This window comes from Tachysurus fulvidraco, chromosome 6 (assembly GCF_022655615.1).
Source record: "Tachysurus fulvidraco isolate hzauxx_2018 chromosome 6, HZAU_PFXX_2.0, whole genome shotgun sequence".
Taxonomy (NCBI): domain Eukaryota; kingdom Metazoa; phylum Chordata; class Actinopteri; order Siluriformes; family Bagridae; genus Tachysurus; species Tachysurus fulvidraco.
The window spans coordinates 7140579-7166522 of record NC_062523.1 but is presented as its reverse complement, the minus strand read 5'-3'; the positions used below and the strand labels follow the sequence as shown (position 1 = coordinate 7166522).

The 25944-nt window shown below is 38.4% G+C and overlaps 1 protein-coding gene and 2 long non-coding RNA genes across 3 annotated transcripts; 1 reads left to right on the top strand and 2 right to left on the bottom strand.

Annotated features, from left to right (window-relative positions):
• The first annotated feature begins 6316 nt into the window (after positions 1 to 6316).
• On the top strand, positions 6317 to 25812 carry zgc:92380 (uncharacterized protein LOC445086 homolog). The gene is made up of 8 exons (XM_027162617.2): positions 6317 to 6723; positions 10476 to 10558; positions 12386 to 12542; positions 15467 to 15631; positions 17213 to 17338; positions 20403 to 20806; positions 22574 to 22608; positions 25066 to 25812. The coding sequence occupies exons 1-8, from the start codon at positions 6436 to 6438 to the stop codon at positions 25668 to 25670; spliced, it is 1863 nt and encodes a 620-aa protein (XP_027018418.2). The 5' UTR covers positions 6317 to 6435; the 3' UTR covers positions 25671 to 25812.
• On the bottom strand, positions 13182 to 14173 carry LOC125141501. The gene is made up of 3 exons (XR_007140897.1): positions 13646 to 14173; positions 13335 to 13448; positions 13182 to 13239 (listed from the first exon to the last, which is right to left on the bottom strand). It is a non-coding gene; the product is annotated as an uncharacterized LOC125141501 (long non-coding RNA).
• On the bottom strand, positions 15589 to 19104 carry LOC125141500. The gene is made up of 3 exons (XR_007140896.1): positions 18748 to 19104; positions 17561 to 17619; positions 15589 to 15722 (listed from the first exon to the last, which is right to left on the bottom strand). It is a non-coding gene; the product is annotated as an uncharacterized LOC125141500 (long non-coding RNA).
• Positions 25813 to 25944: the final 132 nt, after the last annotated feature.

Sequence of the window (25944 nt, the reverse complement as noted above, 5' to 3'; positions counted from 1 at the left end):
GACACGGGATCACACACACATCCTCTCACCAACAGTCTGTCTGAAGGATGTGAGACAAACAGATTAATCCCTGTCCTCCATTAACACAGTAACTGCATACTTAAATTCTGGGTCTCAGTTGGCTAAATATACAAAATACACGACTTAAATAAAATTTACAAACACCCAATTAAAGTAAAATAAACAACATAACATATCTACAGACACAATCCACCAAAACTTTGTATTTAAAACGAATATTAAAAGGAAAAACCTCGCACTCAATTTCCATGCGGGCGGCAACATTAAACAAACAAATTAAGGCCGTTCATTTCTAAAACTTGAAATGCGTCTAACTTCACATAGAAAATCAAAAATATAAACTCAATCCATCTTTCTAACACTTCTAACTTTAATATCAACTAATATTTTTAACTATTTTTATATTTGTATTACTCGTTGTACAGAGATGCAACAAAACCAACCTGACTCTCTTCAGTCACATGTAGAACTGAGAGTCAGACGTAACAGCGACTCTAAGTGACGTCACACCAATGTAAACTAACTTTTTACAAAGTACATTGTTTTCTTTCCTTGTGCTATATAAAAAAATGAAAATTATATGGATTGATAAGAAAAACATAAAATTACAAAAATAATTAAATACATTCAAATGAAATCTCTTTCAAAATAAAAGACACTAAAGTTTGCTGGAACACAAAACTCAGAACATTACATGATGAATGTTCCTCAATAATCATGTTTGCGAAAGTGGTGTCAGGTGGTGAAGTTTGTGTCTTCTTGTGTTTAATGGACAACGTTTTTAAATGTTTGTGTTTGTGAATGCTGGTTTTTGAAGGAGGGTGCTAGTGTTTGATGGAGAATTGGTGGGAATTGGTGGGCTAGTGGTCTTTATTGGAGCGTATTGGTGTTTGGTGGTGGGTTTTGGGGAAAATTGGTGAAGATTTGGTTATATGGTGAAAGATAGTGGAGAATGTTGGTGAAGGCTAGTTTTTTTATCGGTGGTCAGTGGAGAATGATGGTAAGTGTTAAGGGGTGCATGGTGGCTTAGTGGTTAGCACGTTTGCCTCACACCTCCAGGGTTGGGGGTTTGATTCCCGCCTCCGCCTTGTGTGTGTGGAGTTTGCATGTTCTCCCCGTGCCTCAAGGGTTTCCTCCGGGTACTCCGGTTTCCTCCCCGGTCCAAAGACATGCATGGTAGGTTGATTGGCATCTCTGGAAAATTGTCCTTAGTGTGTGAGTGAATGAGAGTGTGTGTGTGCCCTGTGATGGGTTGGCACACCGTCCAGGGTGTATCCTGCCTTGACGCCCAATGACGCCTGAGATAGGCACAGGCTCCCTGTGACCCGGGAAGTTCGGATAAGTGGTAGAAAATGAATGAATGAATGGTGAAGGTTAATAATGGTGGTCAGTGGAGAATGTTGGTGAAGGTTAATAATGGTGGTCAGTGGAGAATGTTGGTGAAGGTTAATAATGGTGGTCAGTGGAGAATGTTGAAGTTTAATGATGGTGGTCAGTGGAGAATGTTGAAGGTTAATGATGGTGGTCAGTGGAGAATGTTGAAGGTTAATGATGGTGGTCAGTGGAGAATGTTGAAGGTTAATGATGGTGGTCAGTGGAGAATGTTGGTGAAGGTTTATTTTTTTAGTTGATGGTCACTGGGGAGTGTTAGTGAAGGTTAGTGTTGATGGTGTTTGATAGAGAATATTAGCGTTTGTGGTTTTTAATGGAGAATACTGGTGTTTGGTAGATGTTGATGGAGAATGAATGGTACTGTTTGCTCTCTGAGAGCTGATAAGCCATACTTGGTTATGTTCGGAATAACGTAAAATGAGAAGAGTTCTCTAAGGGTCACATGCCTGGAAGTCTGTATGTGGTGATATCTACATGGAAGTATGTGTGTTTCTTTTTGTTTGAATGATCGTGTCTATGTTTATATATCGAGACCAGAGTAATTTCATTTTTTGCAGGGTGCCATTAGCGAACAGCTTTTGAAGCTCACAGCCTTAGTTTAAACACAGACAGGCTCGTCGGGGACACAAACTACAAGGCCATTTCTCTCTAAAACAACCCTCTTCTGAAAAACTCCTGATATAATGGATTAGATATTGAAGAGAAATTAAACAGATTCAGTGTTTAAGCAGAAATTTAATGAGTCACCGAAAATGATTTCAATCTCAATGTAGATAACAATGTTTGTCAAAAGCAGGCAAAAGTCAGAAGCCGTAAAAAAAAATATTTCAACACAAGGAGAGCTATAAAATAACAGAATAGGTAGAACAGAACAAAATCTATTAAAACAAGTAATTAAATAGCAACTAGTTTCTAGAATGAGTTTAGGCCAAATAAGTTGTTTGTATAGAGTGGTATAGGTACAGATACCTGAAGTTTTTATTTTCCATTTATTTTGTTGGCTTTGTATTTTGATGGATCAAATTTGTATATGTTGTAGACCCTGGTCTGAAGTTTGTTGGTCTTACTTTTCTAAGTGATCCGAGTACCAGTACTTCCGGTACCGAGTCTCAAATTAGCCTTTTTTCCCATAGACTCCCATTAAAATTTTTAGAGGTTTATAACTCGTCAAGCTTTCAAACTATCTACACCAAACTTGGCCAGCTCCTTTAGGCTGATACTCTGAACAAAGTTTTAAATTGGTGTACCGACTGGCCTTTTGGTTGTCCCACAGCCCCGCCCCCAAATATGCAAAATCAAAAAACATTAGCAGAACATGGACATGTGACATTTCAAAACACTCAGCCCAAGGAGGGGAATTGCGTCACAGGTTTTCGGATGACGCCACATGCTCTTCTCCACTTGCCACCAAATGTTTTGGCACCCTAGCGCTCCACTAGGTTTCATAAGTTTTATGTCCACTCGCCTTCAAAAAAGCACTGGCCTTTGCGAATACTTGCCTCATCAAAGCCAACATCAAAGTTTTTTGTGACGAACTTTACAAATCTAGTTTATAAATCTATATTTTCCATAAAGGTCAGCTTTAAAGAAAAAAAACATAGTCAAATAAATATAAATAAAAAGTATGTCATTTCCCCCCTTTACAATAAATGGAGATTTGGTGTGAATAGTTTTTATTTGTAGCTATAAGCTTTCATTGTGAGCAACATTATCCATGTACCAGGGTAAAGCTTCACACCATGAATACTGAATTTTGAGTCCTCAGTTTGATCTTGATTGCTGATTCATTAGGAAGTATTTATAAGAAGATCACATTTCTTTTAAATAGATATTACATCATACATGTACAGGTATTAGTACAGCACAATACTGTATTATCTAAAAGATCATTTAAAAAAACTATTTCTTTAACATCTATGCCAAGAAAACTTGTGCATAAAAAGTCAGCCTGGGATTAATACAATTTTTCCATTTCCTTCAGCTTTATTTTTAGTCCACTTGACATCTCTGTTATTCTTCCATAGGGCAGTTAACGACAAACAGATGCCTAACATTTAGCTCTGAATTCCTGCTCTGGTTCCGGTAGAGGACAAACTCATCTCATCCTATACATCATTAAACTTATTTTCTCTGCTCCTTTGGTTGTATGATTTATCTGAATCAAGCAGTTTCAGAACCAAAAAAGAGAGATATTATCTAAGCAATAAAAATTTGGTTTTACTAAAGTGCATTAACCTCGATTGTATGTTCAGATTCATATATAGCTCACAATACATAAAACAGACTGTAATTTATGACAGTCATTGGTAGTAGAATGTAAGTGCTGTGTAAAGTTATGAATGACTTTCCTGGAATTGTTCCCTGGAGAGACAGGACAGTTAGAATGCAGACAGATCTGCAGCCATAAATTCAGGAAAAGGTAAGCAAAGTCTACACACAGAAGACAAGGTAGCAACAAACTATGACCAGGAATAATTACACACTAAAATGTGTATTTGAATCACAGTGAAATTGTTTTCTTTGTACTGTACACAACTTTTTAGGAAGTCAGAGGTCAGAGAGGGTGAAGGGACTCGTTAACAAGCCCAATGGTGGCAGCTTGGTTCAAAACCTTAACCCAGAGGCTTAACTGTTATGTCCCAGTAATTTTAATTACTGATGGTCCTGCTGATTAGGAACTTTTACATGCCTCCCAAAGCCTAGGGGAAGGAAAGAAAAGTAAAATAACATCAATGAACCAAAATCTTTAGGTCTTTATATTAACCAATATTTATTTTATACATTTTTAACACAAAAAATGAAGCTTCAAAAATGGCTTCAGAGCAGGACCAGGTCAAAACAACAAATAAAGCTGTTCTAATTTATTAGAGGAGTTTTACCCAAACTCGCAAAATAAAATTCAAACAAACAACAAAACGCTTATTTCACTCCCTTTTTAACCAAAATCAAGAGAAAATGAACAGGAACAAAAATTCCACCCACCTCCTTACTGCTTCCAGCTAATGAGTTTTGTTACACTAATGAAAGAAAAGAAACAGAAATGAACCTGAAATGAGTAAGTGAAATAAACTATTGCAGATGTATAGTATGAAATTAAAGTAATTATGCTCTGGGACATTACAGAATTATTACAGACAATACAGCTAAAGCTAACTAACGACAGTGTTATTTTTAATTTCTCTGATTAAAGGATCTGATTACAGTTCAAATACATGAGACAGCAAGACATGTTTCAATCCATTTGTTAAGCAGTTTCTTACTTGAGTAGTTTCTTACTTGAGTAGTTTTGTTGTTTTTTTTCAGCCTTTGGTTCTCACCAGCGGCTGACAGACATGTCAGGACCTGGTTGTTCCTCTCTTTATCTTGCAGGATTAGAAGATTCTGAAGCATTTAGGGATTGTTGATTTTCTACAACAAACTACCAATTTAAAATTTTTGGGTTTTCCTACATCAGAATGATGTTTTAAATTATGTAATTGACTTTCAATTGCATTTTTTCCCCATTTCTATGTAGCCTATTCTTCTAGTCTATTATAAATACACTGGCTTGGAGTGAGCAGTACCAGACGCTTTGAAGAACATACTACTACTACTACTACTACTACTGCTACTACTACTACTACTACTACTACTACTACTAATAATAATAATAATAATAATAATAATAATAATAATAATAATAATAATAATAATAATAATAATAACAATAAAAGGAGAAGGAGGTTGACAATCTGGGAAAGTCTTTGAGTGGAGCTGCTGCTCCTCACAAATGGGAGGCAGCTCAGATGCCCCAGGTTAACTCCAGTGTGTTCTGTATCATACAGATCCCACACAATGGAGACCCTGGGGCTGGGAGATTATATCTCACAATTGGCTTGGGAATGTATCAGGATCCTTGAAACAGAATGTTTGGCTGGTAAGAAAGAAAGAAAGAAAGAAAGAAAGAAAGAAAGAAAGAAAGAAAGAAACAAACGACTACTACTACTACTACTACTACTACTACTATAATAATAATAATAATAATAATAATAATAATAATAATAATAATAATAATAATAATAATAATAATAATAATAATAATAATAGAAGAGTTAAACATTTTTCTCATTGACAGACACAAATGATCTGTTCATCAGCAGTGGGCCGTTAAGTGTGATTATTATTATAAAGTATAGAGCAGCATTGCCACAGCTCCAGGGTCCCAGGATCCCTTGTTTGAACCTAAGATCTGTTTACTGTCTGCATCAAGTTCCGCATGTTCCCCCAGGGTCTGAGTGGGTTTTTTCTAGAAGCTCTGCTTTCCTCCAACCTCCCAAAATATACTAGAAAGTAGATTGTGGATTCAATTTGCTCCTGCATGTGAAAGGTTGTCCAGCATGGGACTGGTGTCCCATGCAAGGTCAATTCCTATCTTTACACTCCAGTATTTCTGAGACATTCACAATAACCTCTGTGACCCTGACCACGACAAAGACGTTAGTGAAGATGGAGGAATGAATAAATACACAGAAAATATTTTGAAGTTGGAAACCAAACTTTTTTTATTTAAAAAAAAATGGTTTGGTGTCTCCCTCTAGTGGTATTATATAATTCAGTGGTTAATTTTATGGTTATGATCAGATAATATTACACTTTACTAACGTAATATAAGGTATAAGATCAACATCATTACAATTCTAAGCATAGATTTTAGTGCAAAAAATATAGTTGCGCTTATTGCACAGAGAGGCAAGTAAAAAAAAAGTGTGAAAGACGTCAAAGTTGTTGTTTTTTTCGTACAACAAAAAGGGTTTGGAGTGTTGATGTGTTTTTACCCATAATTCCACGCGTCTGCAAGTCAATCAACCACCGCCCTATGGCAAGCAAAGCAGAGCATCCCACAGGTGGGTGTGTGCCATATAAATACCTTCCCCATGCACAGGTAACGCGTCTCCAAGCGCGCGCTCACAGCTCCACACGCACAAACACGCACTCTGCTTACTGTTAACATTATCATCATTATCATTATCACGATACGTGATCATGTCGCGCGGGGTAAGAGCATCGTCTGTGGGTGCAGAAGCGCGGTTGGGTCGTGCGCGCAGCCCCATGCGTTTTGGTACTGGAGGCGCAATGCATCCCGGAGAGGATAAAGAGACCATGCGCGGGTTGAACGAGCGTCTGGCGGGTTACCTGGGCCAGGTGAGACTGCTGGAGGAAGCCAACAGCAATCTGGAGACGCAGATAAATGAAGTTTTAACGGAGAGACGCGCAGCCGGACAAAGAGACTGGAGCGGCTACGACAAAACTCTCTCCACTCTGAGAGACCAGGTGAGGTCCTGGTGTTCACTACAAATGTAGAAGAATATACTTTTATATTTAGTGGGGTTTTTTATTAGGCTACCAACAAAATCAGTGTCCAGAAAATATTTTCTGTATTTGTATGGGGTTTCTTAGAAATGGCACAGTTGCATCACCAATTTCTTATTCTGTAATCAATTCAATTCAGTTTATTTGTATAGCAATTTTAACAATTTCCTGTTGTCTGAAGTACAGAAGCATGGAAACAGAAGAGAGAGAAATAAATATAATAATAATAAATAATAATAATAAGAAGAAGAAGAAGAAGAAGAAGAAGAGGAAGAAATAAGTTAATATACAGTATACAATTAAGGTTTAAAATTAATTTAAAAATATTAACTTAAAATTTAAAATACTATATATCGATCTATCCCTATCCCTAACGAGCAAGCCAGAGGTGAAGGTGACAAGGAAAAATCTCCCTGAGATGATATGAGGAAGAAACCTTGAGAGGAACCAGACTCATTTGGGTGACACTCTACAGTAGATAGTTTAAATGTAAATAATGTCATTTCTACAACAATAACGTAATCTAACTTAAATAAAAAACAACAGTGAGGTTAAACTAATACACGCTAAAAAAAAGGGTACTAAATGGTACCTTTCCTTGTTGCTGAACTGGTTCCTTGAAGCCTCAAATGGTACCATTAATGTGTCCCTTTTAGCTATGTACTTGGTACTTGTAGTACTGTTAGATTACCTTTAAAATTCAAGTAACATAAATAGAACATAATTATATTTTAGATTATAAAAGGTACACCTAGTTACTCTGTAGGTAAAGGAAACATATTAAAGGCGTAAAAGGTGTAGACTTGAAAGTCAAGTGACAAAAAAAGTGCTGTTTATTTTCCTTTTGAAATAAATCTTCCAAAGAAGCTCAACAATTGTGAGACTGATGACTTAATTTTTTGCATATGTAGAGAAGTTTGTGAAAGTACGTCAGATTGTCGTGCTCTTTAAACTAAACACGACAGTGTGACTTTAATTACCGAGTAGTGTGGAGTAGTGTAGTGAGGGAACAATACAGTAAGCTCTGCATACCAGACTGAGTATAATCTATGGCTTTAAGGGTTTAATTAAAGGGCTTGATGGTATGACAGTTCACAGTGTTCCTGTCATTTTAAGCATTTGTCTGGATTTCAACATGTGCTTTAAAATATGTTGTGTTTCTTGGCATACAGAAGAAAGATCTGAAAAAATATTAATTTCAAGGTCATGATGTAACAAGGAACTCAGTCAGATGGCATCAGAGCGTAGACATCTTCTTTTCCTTATAGCAACACCGACAGTGATGAAGTGACTTAATCTCTTCACATCTTAAATCCACAGTACAATGTAGGATTAACACCGATAGTGCTGAATTATAGTGCCTATAAATCTAAAGACTGTTGTGTGTGAAAAAAAAACAGGAGATGTACAGTACTGTATATATAGTATATAACATGACATAAGGTTATATGATATACCGCTATTTTTATGAGGTTATATGTGAGATTAAATTTGATATGTACGTCGATCCGAACAGTGTATGTGTTCGTCGCGGGTCTCAGACTTGACTAGCAGGATTTGAAACATGCTAGTTACTACGATTGAGTCCAGTTTGGAGTAGTAATTATTTCAACAGCAGAAGAATTAAAGCAAGACTTTAGATATTACGGTGTCTCAAGGTGTCATACTTAATATTTCTTCTTGGAATATTTCTTCTTTTTTTATACAAACCGAACAGTTAGTTTGAGTCGTTTCTTACGTTCACGTATTTAGCGTTAGAGTGTCTGAAGTGTCTAATGGCGCTTAAGAATTAGTAGATCAAGATGTTTGTGGAGGAAAACAAAAAGTCTAGAGGATATACATGAGAGAGTCATTTCTTTATTCGCTCGTCTGTTTGTTTTCTCATTTCTCAGTTCCTTGAATTTTATTCAAATGTTTATACAGTGTTTGAAAAACGCGACTGACACCTTTGTGGATCCTATGAATAGGATCTTAACACATCTTTTTTCTTTCTCATATCCCTTTATGATGCATTGACAAAAATACAACTGTGGGTTACACTCTGTGTTATAATTCTATAAAATCATATATGTATAATCATATGCATGTAAAATCTCTATAAACTGCAATAAAAGCTTTTTTTTAAGCATTAGACTCTAAACCCTGAGGCTTTTTTTTTTTGTACTGGAAGAATAAAGCATGAGAGAATTACTGGTGTGTTCAGCCACACCTAAACAAAAACCTCATCCTCATGCAAATGTGTCAAGGAGACCTGGGGCTCTGTTTTACATAATGGTTTAAATACGGGAACAAGTCTCACTGAATAAATAAAATTCATGAAATAAGAATTCGGATTTTAATACAATCTTCATTTATTAAATTAGAATTTTTAACGCTAGATGATAGAGACAGCTGAGACCAAATATTGTCTATTTTGATTGATCTTCTGCTTGTAAGCTTTAAGCTTTACAGTAAGTAAAGTTTAATTGAAGCCTTAAATCCGTCTTTCACTGGAAATCCGACAGGGTGCTATTACTTTTTGTTGAATACTTTCGATTTGATTTGAACAAGCATTACAGCTTCCTGGAGTTTTGCATTTGCCTGAAATAACCTCCTCTAGCGTACATTATGCCTCATTTATACATTCTTGTTGAGTAACTTGTAATTCTCAGCATGTTTTTAATGAATAAACATACCTACATAAGAAGGTAATAAACCAATCATGGCTTTATAAATCAGTAAAAACTTCCAATGACAATATATTTTAAGGTCACAGTATTTCTTGCACTGAATAATAAACTGCTTGATGTGGTGACAAACAGACAGAAGGTTGATCCCAGGGACTTTATTAAGACGGCGGTTTAAGGCGGGGTTAGAATACTAATCGCACGCCTCAGCAAGCAAAAAAAAAGTCATAATAGCTAATATACACTAACTGTCCACTTTATTAGGAACACCTGGATACCTACAAATGCAGTTATTCACCCCAATTATCCATTTATAACAATGCAGCAGAACAATAGATATAATAGCATCGTACAGATACACGTCAATAGCTTCAGTTAACGTTCACATCAAATATCAGCAAATAAGAAAAAGTCTGATGTCTGGATGTTGTTGCCAGGTGTATAGGTTTGAGTTTTTCTGAAACTGATCTCCTAAGATTTTCACACACAACCGTAGTCTCTAGAGTTTACACACAATAATGCGAAAAACAAAAAAACATCCAACGTTCTCGCACAAAAGAGCCGGTATTCAGGTGTTCCTATTAAAATGGATGGGATATTTAGGCTCTAATGCAGTAGGATAGTGTTATAAATTTAGTGCCATAATTGTTAGTTAAAGGTAGTTATTAACCAACTGAGAAAACGTGGATCAAACAACAACGCCACCAGCAATAATAATATATTATAATAATAATAATAATAATAATAATAATAATAATAATAATAATAATAATAATAATAATAATATATTTTTTATTTATCCTCAAAATAATTCCTTCCTCTCTTCACATACATTACAGCAGCTATAAACAGTCATTCCTTAACCAACCTCAATTTTTTTCACTCTCTATTAAAATCTTAATAGAATTACAATAAGGTTTATTATAAGGTGAGTCTTTAATGCCTGGCAAGTATCATTCGGTTCTAGCCGATAATCTAGATTTTTTTTTTGTTTGTTTATAGTGTTGTGATATTGCACACATACTGTATTTTTTTTTTACTTTCCAGGTGAAAGAAATGACACTGGATAACGCTCGCCTCATGCTACAGATTGATAATGCCAGACTGGCTGCTGATGACTTTAAAGTCAAGTAAGGTTCCTACTTTCACACTACAGTTTAGGAATAAATGTCATTTGTTAGCGACAACGTACAAAAATCAGAAAACCTAAATGAGCAGTTTGAAGGCGAGAGGAAAGCATCATTATTAGAGGTGGATGGTATGACAAAAATATATAATATATTGTGATGTATTATAAAAGAAAAACTGTAGAAATAATAATAAAAAAGAACAGTTTGAAAAGCTTGTGTAAATTTCTAAATCAGGGTGTCAAACTCAAATTCACAGTGGGCCAAAATATAAAACTGAGATAAAGTCACGGGCCAAACTGAATATTTATCGAAAAATTAACTGCAACTGATATGTAATGTTCAACCTTTTTCATATGGAAACAAACTTTATTTTTGCTTAAATACAGGATTTGGAACAACCAGAGCTTGATATTACAAACACATAAGAAATTAAATTGGAAATAAAAGACATATCAGTGGTGTTCATTTCGCAAACTTTGACCATACACTTTTTGACAAACTCTCCCACGTTAAAGGGCCGGGCAGATTTTGCCGTCTCTGCTGCCACAATAAAGCTTTACAGCCTTTACAGGAGCTTCACTTTTGACTTTGCTTTCATGAACATAGTCTGCTGGGAAACCAGACTTTTTTCATCTCCTCCGCCTTCTGAAGCTTCTGCTTTACATCCAGGTCCTTATACTTCTCATAATGTTTCGTTTCATAGTGTCTTGTTATGTTATACTCTTTCGTTACAGACACGTTAGCTCCGTTAGCACACAAGACAAACAGGTCTGTCCTTTATATTCGTGAACAGATAATCTGCCTCCCACCTGTCTTGAAAGCTCCATCTTTCGTTTGGCCATTTTTGTGGAGGGTGGAATTAACTTGCCCGATGTGACTGTAGCATGGTTGTTAACGACTGTCAACAGAGAATGAGGGGTGCCTGCTGTTCATGACTACGCGTCAATACATTGGCAAGGCATTCTGGGGTTTGTAGTATTAGCGGAGCATGCGGCTAGTCAGCTGTAATGCACATTTGATATGATTTCGCGAGCTTAATATAATTACAGGCTAGAGTTTGACACCCCTGGTCTAGAAGAACGGGGGGCATAGAAGAATTCTTTTCTTCACGTGCCCCAAAAGAGGAGGTTGGGGTCAGAGTGCAGGGGCAGCTATGATACAGCTCCCCTGGATCAGGGAGGGTTGAGGGCCTTGCTCAAGGGCCCAGCAGTGGCAGCTTGGCTGAAACCCCGATCCGCCGATCAACAACCCAGAGCCTTAACCAGTTGATCCATCACTGCCACAATGTGAAATTATTTAGCACTGAAAAAGATAATAAAGTCCTATTTGTTAAAAATGATAGAGTGTAAGAAATAATAGTAAAAACTAGTATACAAATGATATTATAAATGGGACTCGGGTCAGTAGAGTAAAGTTGTTGGACTGGAGTCTCTGTTTGTTGACTCAGGTTTAGCCTGTTTATTTTAGTCCAGTTGCATTACCAGAGACTAAAAGAAAAAAAAATATTGAGCGAAATACTATGTTAATTACAGGTCTGAGTCACGTCTGAGCTTAATATCTGTTTGCATGTTTGTCTGTTGTGGTACACAGACAAGGACTACTCATTTAGACAGAAATTAATCCCTTTGTGTACTAAAAGTAGATAGTAAATTGAGGACTAGTGCAGACAGAGTGATTTAAGCAAAGCCAACGCTCAGGGTACGTCTGGAAAAGCACGTAATTAGACCTGCTTGTCGATGTTGAGCAAGCACAACACTGTGTACACATGGATTACTGAAGAAGTGAAGCATGAATCTGTTTGTGTGTGGGTTGATTTGGGAACTACAGGCTCGAGGCAGAGGTTGTTGTTCGCCAGGGAGTTGAACAGGACACCATCAACCTCCGAAAGATGATCGACGACACACACATGAGCAGTATGCAGCTGGAGAGCGAGGTGGAGTCTCTGACCGAGGAGCTGATTTACCTGAAAAAGAATCATGAAGAGGTATCGCTTAAATCATTACATTTACAGAATTTGGCGGAATTAACAAGAGCGACTTCTCACAATCCTACAGCTTAACCACTAAGCTTTCACATCCCCAAAGCACAACTCTGTACAGGACAAACATTAAAGGTGCAATAAGTAAGTCTACAAAAGAAGCAAAAATGAAATGAATCTATAACCATAAAACCTAAAATAAACAAAACACATTTCAGAATGATAATCATAAAAGACTCAATCCGTAAAAACAAAACATGACATTTACATTTGTAACATTCGGCGGACGTCCTTATCCAGAGCGACATAAAAAAGTGCTTTGGAGTCTCTGAATACATTAAAAAGATCATTGAATACATTAAAACTGGTTCACTAGGCTTACTGTAGGCACGGTAGCTTAGTGGTTAGTACGTACGCCTCACACCTCCAGGGTTGGGGGTTTGATTCCCGCCTCCGCCTTGTGTGTGTGGAGTTTACATGTTCTCCCCGTGCCTCGGGGGTTTCCTCCGGGTACTCCGGTTTCCTCCCCCGGTCCAAAGACATGCATGGTAGGTTGATTGGCATCTTTGGAAAATTGTCCGTAGTGTGAGTATGAGAGTGTGTGTGTCCTGTTGGCACTCCATCCAGGGTGTATCCTGCCTCGATGCCCGATGACGCCTGAGATAGGCACAGGCTCCCCGTGACCCGAGGTAGTTCGGATAAGCTGTAGAAAATGAATGAATGTGCTTAGTACACATTTATTCCTAGTTCACCACAAGTTACTAGTAAATACAACACAGGAACTGATTTTTCTCTGACCTAAAAGACTGTTCTTTTTTCCCCAAATGGGGAAAATATGTGCTAATTTACGTGTTTCAAGAAGAGGTAGTTCTTTGCCCATCATTTTAAGACAGCCAGTCTTCCATCTCCTCACTGCCAGAACAGAAAAGAGTTTTAAAAATTATATATATATATATATATATAGCTGAATCATTTGCTAAATGTCACATTTCTATAAAACTGTTAATAAAAGTCCAGTAACTAACAGTTAAAAATCATTGAATAGTGTGATAACTTGGTAAATGTTGCTTAGTAAAATTTTTCAAAAACACACAACCACAAAAACTCACAAGTATAAAACCACTGTACTGCAGACTGAGTGAATCGCATGATGCTGCCACCACCACCACGCTTCACCCTGGGGATTTGGGGCCCTTTGGGTTATAAGCTGTCTTGTTTTTGCTTCAAACATATGTTTTGTTGCTCCAAACATATATTTTGCCCCAACATGTTCTTCATTGGTTCTCCCTTCCATCCCAACAACAGAGAGTGTCACGTTTATTGAAACCGAGAACAATAAAAATAAGATTTCCTAAATGGCTTCTCAGTGTTAATTTTACTGTCTCTTGTCTGTTTCAAAAAACAAGTGAATTTAAAGATTCGCCAGCAAAATGTAAACGTTATATGAACAGACTTATGCAACTTCTCAACTGATTTTCTGTAGCTCGACTGATTTCAGATATCATTATGACTTACGTATATTGGAGTTTTTTACTCAATTAAAATTAAAAATGTGCTTAGTAAGGGGGGGCACGGTGGCTTAGTGGTTAGCACGTTCGCCTCACACCTCCAGGGTTGGGGTTCGATTCCCACCTCTGCCTTGTGTGTGTGTGGAGTTTGCATGTTCTCTCTGTGCCTCGGGGGTTTCCTCCGGGTACTCCGGTTTCCTCCCCCAGTCCAAAGACATGCATGGTAGGTTGATTGGCATCTCTGGAAAATTGTCCGTAGTGTGTGAGTGAATGAGAGTGTGTGTGTCCTGTTGGCACTCCGTCCAGGGTGTATCCTGCCTCGATGCCCGATGACGCCTGAGATAGGCACAGGCTCCCCGTGACCCGAGGTAGTTCAGATAAGCTGTAGAAAATGAATGAATGTGCTTAGTACACATTTATTCCTAGTTCACCACAAGTTATTAGTAAATACAACACTGGAACTGATTTTTCTCTGATAATTCACACAAATTCCTAAATAAAGCCTCTCCTGAGGTACAATAGAAATAAAAAAATAAATAGTCTCTTCATATTCCAGGCCAACCTACAGTATAAGCAGCTGATAAATTGCCCCTGAAGGTGACTTCCTGAGAAAGCTTCGGGAGCTGGTAGCTTCCAATTTTCCCCACTGGCTACTGTATACAGTCATCAGTCCTTGTTTTAATGAGACATATAACCTCTGAATCTGTATTTATATGTATTCCTCTTCTATGGTCGGACATGGTTTGACATTTTGAAGAGTAATTCATTAACTTGTTACTGAATTAAAATTGCATACTGCTTCTTTAATCACACCAGAATCACACATCAAACAGTTTATTCGGTTCACCTTCATTGAAACTATTATAAATGGTATGTATTTATGGCACTGAGGTATGTATTTAAAGGTATGTATTTATGACGGTGAGACAAGTGATAGGTGTGAGGTTCATTCTAATCAGCTTTGAAAAATCATGAATGAGGATGCACACACATGCATATCTCTGCGGTGAGGCTCATGGTGGTCAACACAGAATTTTGCAAGAACTCTGTGCTTGTTTTTAGTTACTACTCATCGGTAATGGAGTTTGCGACGATTAGATGCAGACCATTTTATTTACCATGGGAATTCACCACAGGTTTCATTGTTGGAGTGTAAATTCCACCCAGTGCTAATGCTAAGGAGACTCTGCGGGGCTATTAGCGAACGTTCACTGATGCACTTTATGTTGCTAGGACTAACTTACGTAAAGTCCTTAGATCTGTAGCATCATGGTCTTGTGTCAGATTTATATGGTCGAAATGACAATAAAATCTTCTTGACACTCTTGACTTGACACAGCATTCATCATTGTTTGTTCGAAACAAGCTGCTTGGGTATTTTATTAATGTTTATATGTACAACCTGTTTATATTCTTATTTAGGACCTTGCGAACGTGAAAGGTCAGATCAGAGACGCCAACGTGGATGTGCAGATGGACGCGGTGAAGGGCCAAGACATCAGCGAGACCATGGAGAAAATCCGAAAGCAATATGAAAAAGCAGCACAGAAGAGTCAAGAGGAGACTGAAGCCTGGTTCCAAAACAAGGTCAGAGATGTTCTGGTTCACCTGCTACCTTATCTTCTCTGAATGGTCCAGAATTGTTGTACCACTAATCCTTTAATGATGGCCATTCTAGCTGGAGAACAAAATAATAAACGTGAAACACGAAATAAATAGGAAAACGAATGGGTATCAGACAAAACATCCAAAATCTTACTTAACCTAATTCACATAACAACGCAGAGTGAAGTCTGCATAGTATTTACAAATCAGTCATGAACTACTGTACAGTATTATACATTTGTTCCATGCTGACATTTAATTCTTAAATCTGATTGGTCAAAACGTTTTGGATTACTTTCTTTTTTTTTTTAATTAACAGCAGTTCTGATAGTAAAGAATAGAATAGAAGCATTTATTTTTTAGCCCATATATTACAATAAAATGCTTTCTTTGCCTATACTTTGGAGTTTGGGGTCTGAACACAGGTGCCCTTTTTCCACCGAGGCAGTTTGAGTGCTGGTTCGGAGCCTAAATTAAAATCAGTTCTTTCTTTTGCGACACCCAAAGCACCGGCTCTGAACCAGGAAAAGTGGTTCTTGGGCGCTTAAGGGGCTGGGGCGGGGTTACTGTGACCAACAAAACAAAAGTGAACGTGGTTAGCGCCATTTTTAAATCATTTTAAATCAGGATTCGCCGCGTTTGGATGCCAATGTTGGTTCACAAAGCCATGAGCATTAACAGTAAAGCAACATTCGCCGTTGTTGATGTTGTGTTTGTCGCTGCTGCGCTGATTGCTGTATAACGTTGTATACAATGATGTAAGACTCGGCTCTGTGATGGCTCTCTAGTCCATGGAAAGGCAAACCGGTTCTTAGAAGGTTCGCCAGTGGAACCAACTTAGAACCAGAACCAGCACTAGATCTGAACCAGCACTCGGTTCTTTCTGGTGGAAAGGGGGCAAAAGTCAGCCATCATACAGCTTCCTTGGAGCAGAGAGGGTTTTAAGGGCCTTGCTCAAGGAAGGGTTCAACAGTCTTAGCTTGACAGTGCTGAGGCTTGAACCTTTATCCTACAATCAACAACCCGGAGCCTTAACCACTTGCGCCACCACTAAGATCTATCTGATCACCCGCTCTTCCTCTTTTATTTTTATATAAAATAAAGAACGTTCATCAATGGCTTATCATTGCACTAAATTAATATTTATCACAATGCACTCAGTTGTTGTTTAATACACAGTGAACTACATCTAGCTGCTATTTCCTCCTCCACCGTAATATAAATTACTGAGCTCACCAATAAACCTCTGGTCACGTCTACATTTGTAAACGATATATCGGTAAGATGATCCATCACAGATGTGAACAAACAGAATGGACGAACTGGAAGCAGGTGACTTCACTGAAGCTTTGTTGCGCTTATTTTTTATTTTTTTCTAAAGCATACTACAGGCTATGATACGGATTACAAGTGCAATGAAAACAGTGACATTTCGTACAATTATTTATTATATAAACCCTCTAGATATACAAGCTATGGAGATTCAGTGCATGATAATATTGTGAGAACTGTGTTCTTTTTCTTTAAGCTGTTAGCTTCACTGATTTCACTGTGTGTTGACAGTTTGAAAGCATCTCATCTGAGGTGAGGAGGAACACTGATGCTCTCCAGCAGGGACAGAGTGAACTGAATGACCTGCGCAGACAGAAACAAGGGCTGGAGATTGACCTCCAGACCATGCACAGCATGGTAAAACACACACACACACACACACACACACACACACACACACACACTTGATCTTTAGATTATAACTGTACTATTGGCACAATACGGGACTACAGTGTTTCATATGGACACATGTCTCTCATACTCCCTGATCATGTTCACGATAGAGGAAGAAATATTTGTCATATAAATATAAAGACATATTTGAAGTGAACACGGTTCTTTATTTGCATCAATACTTACATTTATGGCATTTGGCAGATGCCCTTATCCAGTGCAAATAGAATGGTGTAAAAAACATCCTGTGTGCAGAACAGACTGGTATGAACTGACAATGCAGGAGAAATCTGCAGTAACTCAAATAATCACAATCACAGTGAGCAGAAAAGCATCTCAGAACACACAACACATCAAACCTTGAGGTTAATAAATGTGCATGTTGGAAGATGTTCGTATAAAAGTGACCAGTGAGTGTATATTTTTTTTTATATGACTTTTTTACTGCTTTGCATCAACCCAGATCCTGTTACACACGGGAACTGTGGGACCTGTACAACAGGTTTATGACCTGGGAAAATGATACCACTGTGTTTATGAGAGAGAGAGAGAGAGAGAGAGAGAGAGAGAGAGAGAGAGAGAGAGAGAGAGAGAGAGAGAGAGAGAGAGACAGACAGACAGACAGACAGAGAGAGAGAGAGAGAGAGAGAGAGAGAGAGAGAGAGAGAGAGAGAGAGACACAGACAGACAGACAGAGAGAGAGAGAGAGAGAGAGAGAGAGAGACAGAGAGAGAGAGAGACGCACACAGACAGACAGACAGACAGACACACAGACAGAGAGAGAGGCAGAGAGAGAGAGAGACAGAGACAGTGAGAGACAGTGAGAGACAGTGAGAGACAGTGAGAGAGAGAGAGAGAGAGAGAGAGAGAGAGAGAGAGAGAGAGAGAGAGATGCTTTCCAAGTAAAACAAAATCAGCTTCAAAATTTTTTTTACAAAATTTGAGTACATTTAGTACATGACAAAATGCTTTTACTTGAATATGGTTAAAATCTTAAAATCTTAAAATCTTGTTTTTTTTTTACTTTTCAGATAAGATATAATTATTACTATTAATAAGGTTTTATTGAATACATTATTTTCATAATGTGTAAGTAACAGAGAGTTTTAGTCTACATTTGATCTAATTCAATAAAAGAGTAAAAGCGTTAAAGAGAGTTTTAATAGTGCTAAGTAGAGAGGAAACAGGGAATTATCATCAAAAAGATTCAAAATCGCTTTTAGTACACACACACACACACACACACACACACACACACACACACACACACACACACACACACACACACAAACCATAATCTTATACACAAGCTCAGCATTTAACATTGTTATTGGTAACCGAGCGTTCATCCATGAAACACCCGTATTACTTACGCTCAGGTTTCACTTCGTCCTTCAGCTTTACTAGAGAACGCTGCATGAAAGGTAAACAGATATAAACATAAGTTTCGGTTTAAGAAAACCAAAGAAAAACAAAAACAAAAACAAACACCGAAGATTGTCATGGTTACGCTGAATCATCTGGTGCTTGAACTACATTACCCATCAGCCCCGGCGTGTTTCCTAGTCACATGTCCCAGTCACCCTCACCTGTGTCCCTTTTCACTTTAATGAGCACTCTTATAGAAGTTCTCGTGTTTTTGACACTAAAACACAAAAACGTTTATACAATACGTGAGGGTGCTCATCAAGGGGAAACAGGAACCTGTGACCAGGAAAGGTGCAGGGGCTGATGGGTAATCTATAGTTTGAGCATTAATTCAGTATAACTGTGACCTTTAATATAAAACGGTAGGCTGATTTGCACTGTTTGTGAGACTTTGGCACTTGCCAATGTGTGACAAACTAAATTGTGTAATTAAATTATCTGCATGAATGCACAAGGTGTGTCTTCTGTTCTGTTAGCAGAACTAATGAGCAACGGTCCATGTTGACACGATTATATCACATTGTAGTGTTGTTGAGATGAAGCATGGGTGGGTCCATGGATTCCTGCTGTTGATAAAATTCCGACTTTATCGTCCGTATGTAGAAGCAGAAATCACGATTCATCAGACCAGGGCACATTTCCTGTCTTTTTAATGGTTCAGTTAGTGGTGTCAATGCTTCTGTTCCCATTATAGCATCAGATTCATGTTGTTGACTGGTACGAATGGAACCTGATGTGGTCTTCTTCTGTTGTAGCTCATCCTTCTCAAGGTTGTGGGATATGGATAGGAGGCTTTTCTGCCCACCATGATTGTAAAACGTATTTATCTGAGTTGTCATTGAGTTCGTATCTCATCAACAAGTCATTTTAAACCACAGAACTGCTGTTCCCTGAATGTGAAACATCCCAAAGCCGAGAATGAGATTATTTAGGAACAGCCTTGTATAGATTTACATATTATTACGGTAATATTACCATAATTACAATATTAATCTCAGTGTGAATTTTAAATGTATATTTTATGCTTCAAAGTTGATATTAAAGAATTCTAAATTATGTTGAAACAATTGCATTTAGCCACATTTTTTAACTACTTAAATGGCCTAAATGTCTGTATTTAGAATTAATTATTAAAATATATGTCAGTTTTCAAACCTTTTCTAAATAAGAAATAGGGGGAAATGTTTTATAATATATTTTTATATTATATAATAACAATTATATAATAATAACAGCAGAAATAATAATAATAATAATAATAATAATAATAATAATAATAATAATAATAATAATAATAATAATAATTTATACAATGTTTCCAAAGAAAAGAAAAATTGGGTGGGAGGGGCATACTCTCGTTCCCCTGTCAATCACAGTGACATTAGCCAATCGTGTGCATTTGTGCACCCATGTATGTGGAAGGGGGCAGATAGCACTTTCCTCTGAGTGTGTTCCACTGCCCTGTGACACAACATGAGCGATAAAAATAGAGAAATTATCTCCTTCATTTTAATACCATTATTAAAAAAGGAACACGTATGATGAAAGTGAACTGTGCAGTTATAATAGTGATGCATTACCTGGACACATCTCTTTACAGAACCGCTCTCTAGAAGACACGTTGAACGAAACGACGGGACGTAACTCCCAAAACATAAACAGTCACAACATGGTTATCCAGCAGCTGGAGGCGGAGCTTGCCGATGTTCATGCCCAGGTGACAAGGCACGGGGCGGAGTATCAGGCTCTGCTTAACATCAAGAGTAAACTAGAGGAAGAAATCGCCACCTATCACAGTCTTCTGGAAGGCACAGGGCCGCCCTCCAATGGGGTCACCGATCCCGATCCTGGATTTTCTGCAAATTATGATTTTAAAGGCATAAGAGCACGAGACGATGTTAACATCAAGAATGTCGGCCCACCAGAAGATGCTAATGTCAAAGATAATGGTGCGTTTGAAGACCCTAATATTGAAGGCAGCGGTTTGGGTGGATCTGATGAAAGGTAAATGAGAGCTAGAGACATCACTAATCTTACGATGCCTATGATATAGCTATGATGGCTTTACTCGTTCTAATTCATATTAGCATTAATAAGTTGGCATAGCTATAGTGTTAGGCAACACCAGAGGCAAAACCCACAGAATACATCACACATTCCAGAGCCTGAACATGACAGTCATGGTAAATGGTGATATAATGGCTGTATGCCAAATGTATGAAGGTCTGAAATAAAATGCAGTTAGCTAACACTTGAGGTGAGACTTCCAGAAAGCTCGAGATCTTATTTATTCCAAAGAAAAAAAGCATGTCACCACCAGTTTTAGCCCCAGAAAATGTAGAAATTTGCCAAATAAAACTGCACCATAGGCAACAGATAGGTCACCATTTAACATGCAAATATCTGGTTGGCTTTATTATGATTATGATTATTATTATTATAGTGAAGTGACATACGGCTAAGTATGGTGACCCATACTCAGAATTCATTCTCTGCATTTAACCCATCCAGAATGCGCACACACAGCAGTGAACACACACACACACACACACACACCGTGAACACACACCTGGAGCAGTGGGCAGCCATTTATGCTGCGGTGCCCGGGGAGCAGTTGGGGGGATTCGGTGCCTTGCTCAAGGGCACCTCAGTCGTGGCCGGCCCGAGACTCGAACCCACAACCTTCGGGTTACAAGTCAGACTCTCTAACCATTAGGCCATTTTAGGAATGATTATCATTACCTGTGCTTGCTAAGCAGTATTTTTATAGGTGTGGTTTTCTACTATTAAAAAAAAAGTGTTTTACTAGTAGAAACTAGTAGAAAGTTTTAATAGAAGAATCCAGCCGAGAAATTATCTCAGCTCTAGCCATTTTCCTTAAAGGTTCGTTTGTATTGTGTAAACAGTATGCGTGGGGTCTGTTAGATTCAAGATTGTTTTATTGTCACTATATTGAGTGCAGTCAAGGCGATATTAATAAATAAGTCAGTTACTGTAAATGATGTACAGGTAAAAATAAGTCTGAAAATAAACTGGATGGAAAATGGTAAACATTAGCAGCAATGAATTAAACCTCTTTTTAAAAAATTGTTCTGCTATCCAACAGTGAACTTACTGCTATAGCTAGTGATTTTAATAGACCAAAGTGTGTTCAGGTTAGACTCAGAAAATCATGTTAATACACCTTGACAGGTGATGTGGCATGTTATCTGTGGGAGGTTACTATTTGTTTTAAACATTTTGTTCTTGTTCAAAAAAAAAAAAAAAACGATAAAGTTCTTGCTAAACAAATGGAGATACAGTTGGGTCCTGAGGGGAGTCCTGTCTGCCATGATTGCAAACTTTACTGTAACTTGAAACTCTGGACAGTTAAAATCAAATGACCTAAACATAACATGGTATATATTTATAAAAGTCTCTCCTCACACTGTAGTGAGAGTTGTTTAAAATGTTCAGTACAGCATTGCGTGTGTTACACATCACTGAGTACTGGGCAACAAGCTCATAACTAACACACCCTCAAGTGTTGTCTTCTGCTCGTCTAAACACATTTTTCATGCTCTCTCTCTCCCCCACTATCTATCTCTCTCTCTCTATCTCTCTCTCTCTGTGTCTCTATCTCTGTGTGTGTGTCTCTCTCTCTATCTATCTCTCTCGCTCTCTCTCTCTGTCCTCTCTCTCTCTCTTTCTCTCTCTCTCGCCCTCTCTCTCACTGTATCTCTCCCTTGCTCTCTCTCTATCTATCTCTCTCTTTCTCTCTCTCTCTCTCAGTGTGGAGTTTTCATTAGAACAAGCTCTATGTGCTGGTAAGTACCTTTTCATTCTGATTATTCCTCCACACCTCTTAAATCTCCTCTGGCAGTCTGGATCTCTGCCTGTCACTCATCTGCACTGAACACCTTATTGAGCTCCAGTGTTGAAACACCTACATAAAAGACCTGTTTACTGTTTTTCTTATTTGGTGTCCAAACCTACATGTCAGTTCATTTAAACCTGTCACTTCAGTTATGAATGCTGATGACATGAACGTGTTTCAAGCAACCGTTAATCTTTTAAAAGGGCCGCTGACGCAAGCATTGGCGACTAGACATGGACATCACTGTCTACTTCAGTGACGTGACAAAGTTGAGTTTTGTTTATGCGAAACTCTATGCAAATATGCAGTGACTATCGACGGACATGAATACAGTAGAGTGCACAAGATCCATGACAGCGAGCACACACTGCTTCTCCTTCATCTCGTATGATGTAGATAAACCGTGCTAAATTCTTCTCTTCTGAATGGTTCATTTTGGTGACCGGAAAACTGATATATTGTCAGTTGGGGGAGGGAGGGGGAGAGAGAGAGAGAGAGAGAGAGAGAGAGAGAGAGAGAGAGAGAGAGAGAGAGAGAGATAGATAGAGAGAGGACAGAGAGAGAGAGATAGATAGAGAGAGAGACACACACACACAGAGATAGAGACACAGAGAGAGTGAGATAGAGAAGAACTGAGACAGACTGACAGATAGAGAGAGTGAGATAGAGAAGAACTGAGACAGACTGACAGATAGAGAGAGTGAGAAAGAGAAGAACTGAGACAGACTGACAGATAGAGAGAGTGAGAAAGAGAAGAACTGAGACAGACTGACAGATAGAGAGAGTGAGAGAGAAGAACTGAGACAGACTGACAGATAGACAGAGTGAGATAGAGAAGAACTGAGACAGACTGACAGATAGAGAGAGTGAGAGAGAAGAACTGAGACAGACTGACAGATAGAGAGAGTGAGAGAGAAGAACTGAGACAGACTGACAGATAGAGAGAGTGAGAGAGAAGAACTGAGACAGACTGACAGATAGAGTGAGAAAGAGAAGAACTGAGACAGACTGACAGATAGAGAGAGTGAGAAAGAGAAGAACTGAGACAGACTGACAGATAGAGAGTGAGATAGAGAAGAACTGAGACAGACTGACAGATAGAGAGAGTGAGAAAGAGAAGAACTGAGACAGACTGACAGATAGAGAGTGAGATAGATAATCACTTAGACAGACAGACAGATAGAGAGTGAGATAGAGAAGAATTGAGACAGACTGACAGATAGAGAGAGTGAGATAGAGAAGAATTGAGACAGACTGACAGATAGAGAGAGTGAGATAGAGAAGAATTGAGACAGACTGACAGATAGAGAGAGTGAGATAGAGAAGAATTGAGACAGACTGACAGATAGAGAGAGTGAGAAAGAGAACTGAGACAAACAGACAGACATATGGAGAATGAGGAGAAGAGAAAGATATAAAACTGACAGATAGAAGGGGGCCAGAGAGAGAGACCGAGTAAGAGAGACCGAGTAAGAGAGACCGAGTAAGAGAGACCGAGTAAGAGAGACAGAGTAAGAGAGACCGAGTAAGAGAGACAGAGTAAGAGAGACAGACAGAAGAGAGAAATGAATTCTGGCTAGTTTTGCCCCTGAGCCGTGTACAGCATGCTTTTCTTGTGTGACTCAGAAGCCCTTGTTATTCTTGATAAAAATAGCTATTGTTGGCAAACCGATGTGATGTGAGATAAATAAAACACTTCAGCACATGCCGTCACTAGAAAATTATAAACTATGGTATGGCAGTTATTCCACTGTTTGGTTTCCGGCTGCATTCATCCATCCCATTGTTGTTGTTTTTGCCATAACAGCATGTCTCATCGAGGGTTTCGTCTTTATTTACCTGAGGTTTCAGGATCTAAGATTCTTTTTAATATCACAATAGCACAGGACTACTGTTGCTATGACGATAGCTTTAGGACTGCTATTGTTATGAACAGTTTTGCACTGAAGTCTCCGTCAGTGAACGGTTGATAACTTCATGTTGCGAATAGAATGTTTATGTTACATAACAGCACTTTCTTGACCATATAGTGTTTAGCTATATAAGTGTGACTCTCCGGTGTGATCCAGATGAGGCTGGTTCCTCTCGAGGTTTCTTCCTCATATCATCTCAGGAAGTTTTTTCCTTACCACCGTCACCCCTGGCTTGCTCGTTAGGGATTTTTAAACTAACTGATATTTTAATACTTTAATACATATACGAAAATTATTATTACAGTTTCTTTTTTTAAAACGACAAACAGAAGAAACATGGACACAAATGGAAGCCTAAATATTTGTAAAAAAATAAAATAAAAATAAACACCTGACATGAGTCCACTCCGTTATTTCTCCTATTTACAGTGAACATTGACAACGATGCTAAAGAAAATCCAAAAAACTCGTACTGATTTCTGTGTCTCTTGCAGCACCCTGTTTCATACCTCCTGAACCCCCAGTCAATAATGAGATTGTGGAAGAAGAGATTGTCATTCAGAAGGATATGGAGCTGAACGCTGCCAACACTGCCATGAACGAGCATTACGCTCACAAAGAAGCTGGACAAGGAACGGAAGAAGATCCAGTCATCCTAAAGGAAATGGAGAAGAAGGATGATGATGATGAGGAGGAGGAGGATACAGTGAGCCCACTGGAGGACCCTGTAGCTGAGAAGAATGAGAAGGAGATGATGAGTCCTGTGGTGGATATTCAGATGGAGAAGGTGCTGGAGGTAGTGGGTCTTGTGGAGAAGGTGGAGGAGACCTCAAGCTCTGTGCAGAACACACAGATGGAGAAAGTGGAGGAGAGAGCAAGTCTGAAGGATACACAGGGGGAGGTGGTGGAGGAGACAGCGAGTCTGAAGGAGGAAACACAGGGGGAGGTGGAGGAGGAGAAAGCTAGTCCTGTGGAGGACACTCAACCCGAGGAGGAGGTGGAGTTAAAACCTGCTGTGGAGAACATTAATCCAGAGGAGGAGAAACACGAAGGGGAGGAGCCTGAGAACCCAGAGGCAGAGCCTTTAATCAAAGAGTGATGTTTCCACAGCTGTGTTGCACAACGTCCTCAGCATAGAATTACTGCCTAAATCCCTTTCTTTTGATAGTTCTCTTCGTCTCTGTTGTGCTTGTCTGCCTGCTGTCTTTATGTTCAACAATAAAAGAAGTGTGACCTCTGAACCCAAGGCTTGGTGTGTATTGTGTATATTCTGGATGTTTCATGGTTTTAGACACAATTTCATAATGAATATTAGAACACTCGCTGAACTTACAGTTTCGACATCCACCCATCTTCTGTAGTGTTTATCCTAC

Bases quoted from the DNA above. Each gene is read 5' to 3' on its own strand.
- zgc:92380 (XM_027162617.2), top strand. From the start codon at position 6,436: ATGTCGCGCGGGGTAAGAGCATCGTCTGTGGGTGCAGAAGCGCGGTTG. The intron at 10,559-12,385 runs GTAAGGTTCCTA...TGGGAACTACAG, and splicing joins GCTGATGACTTTAAAGTCAA to GCTCGAGGCAGAGGTTGTTG. The intron at 15,632-17,212 runs GTCAGAGATGTT...GTGTGTTGACAG, and splicing joins AAGCCTGGTTCCAAAACAAG to TTTGAAAGCATCTCATCTGA.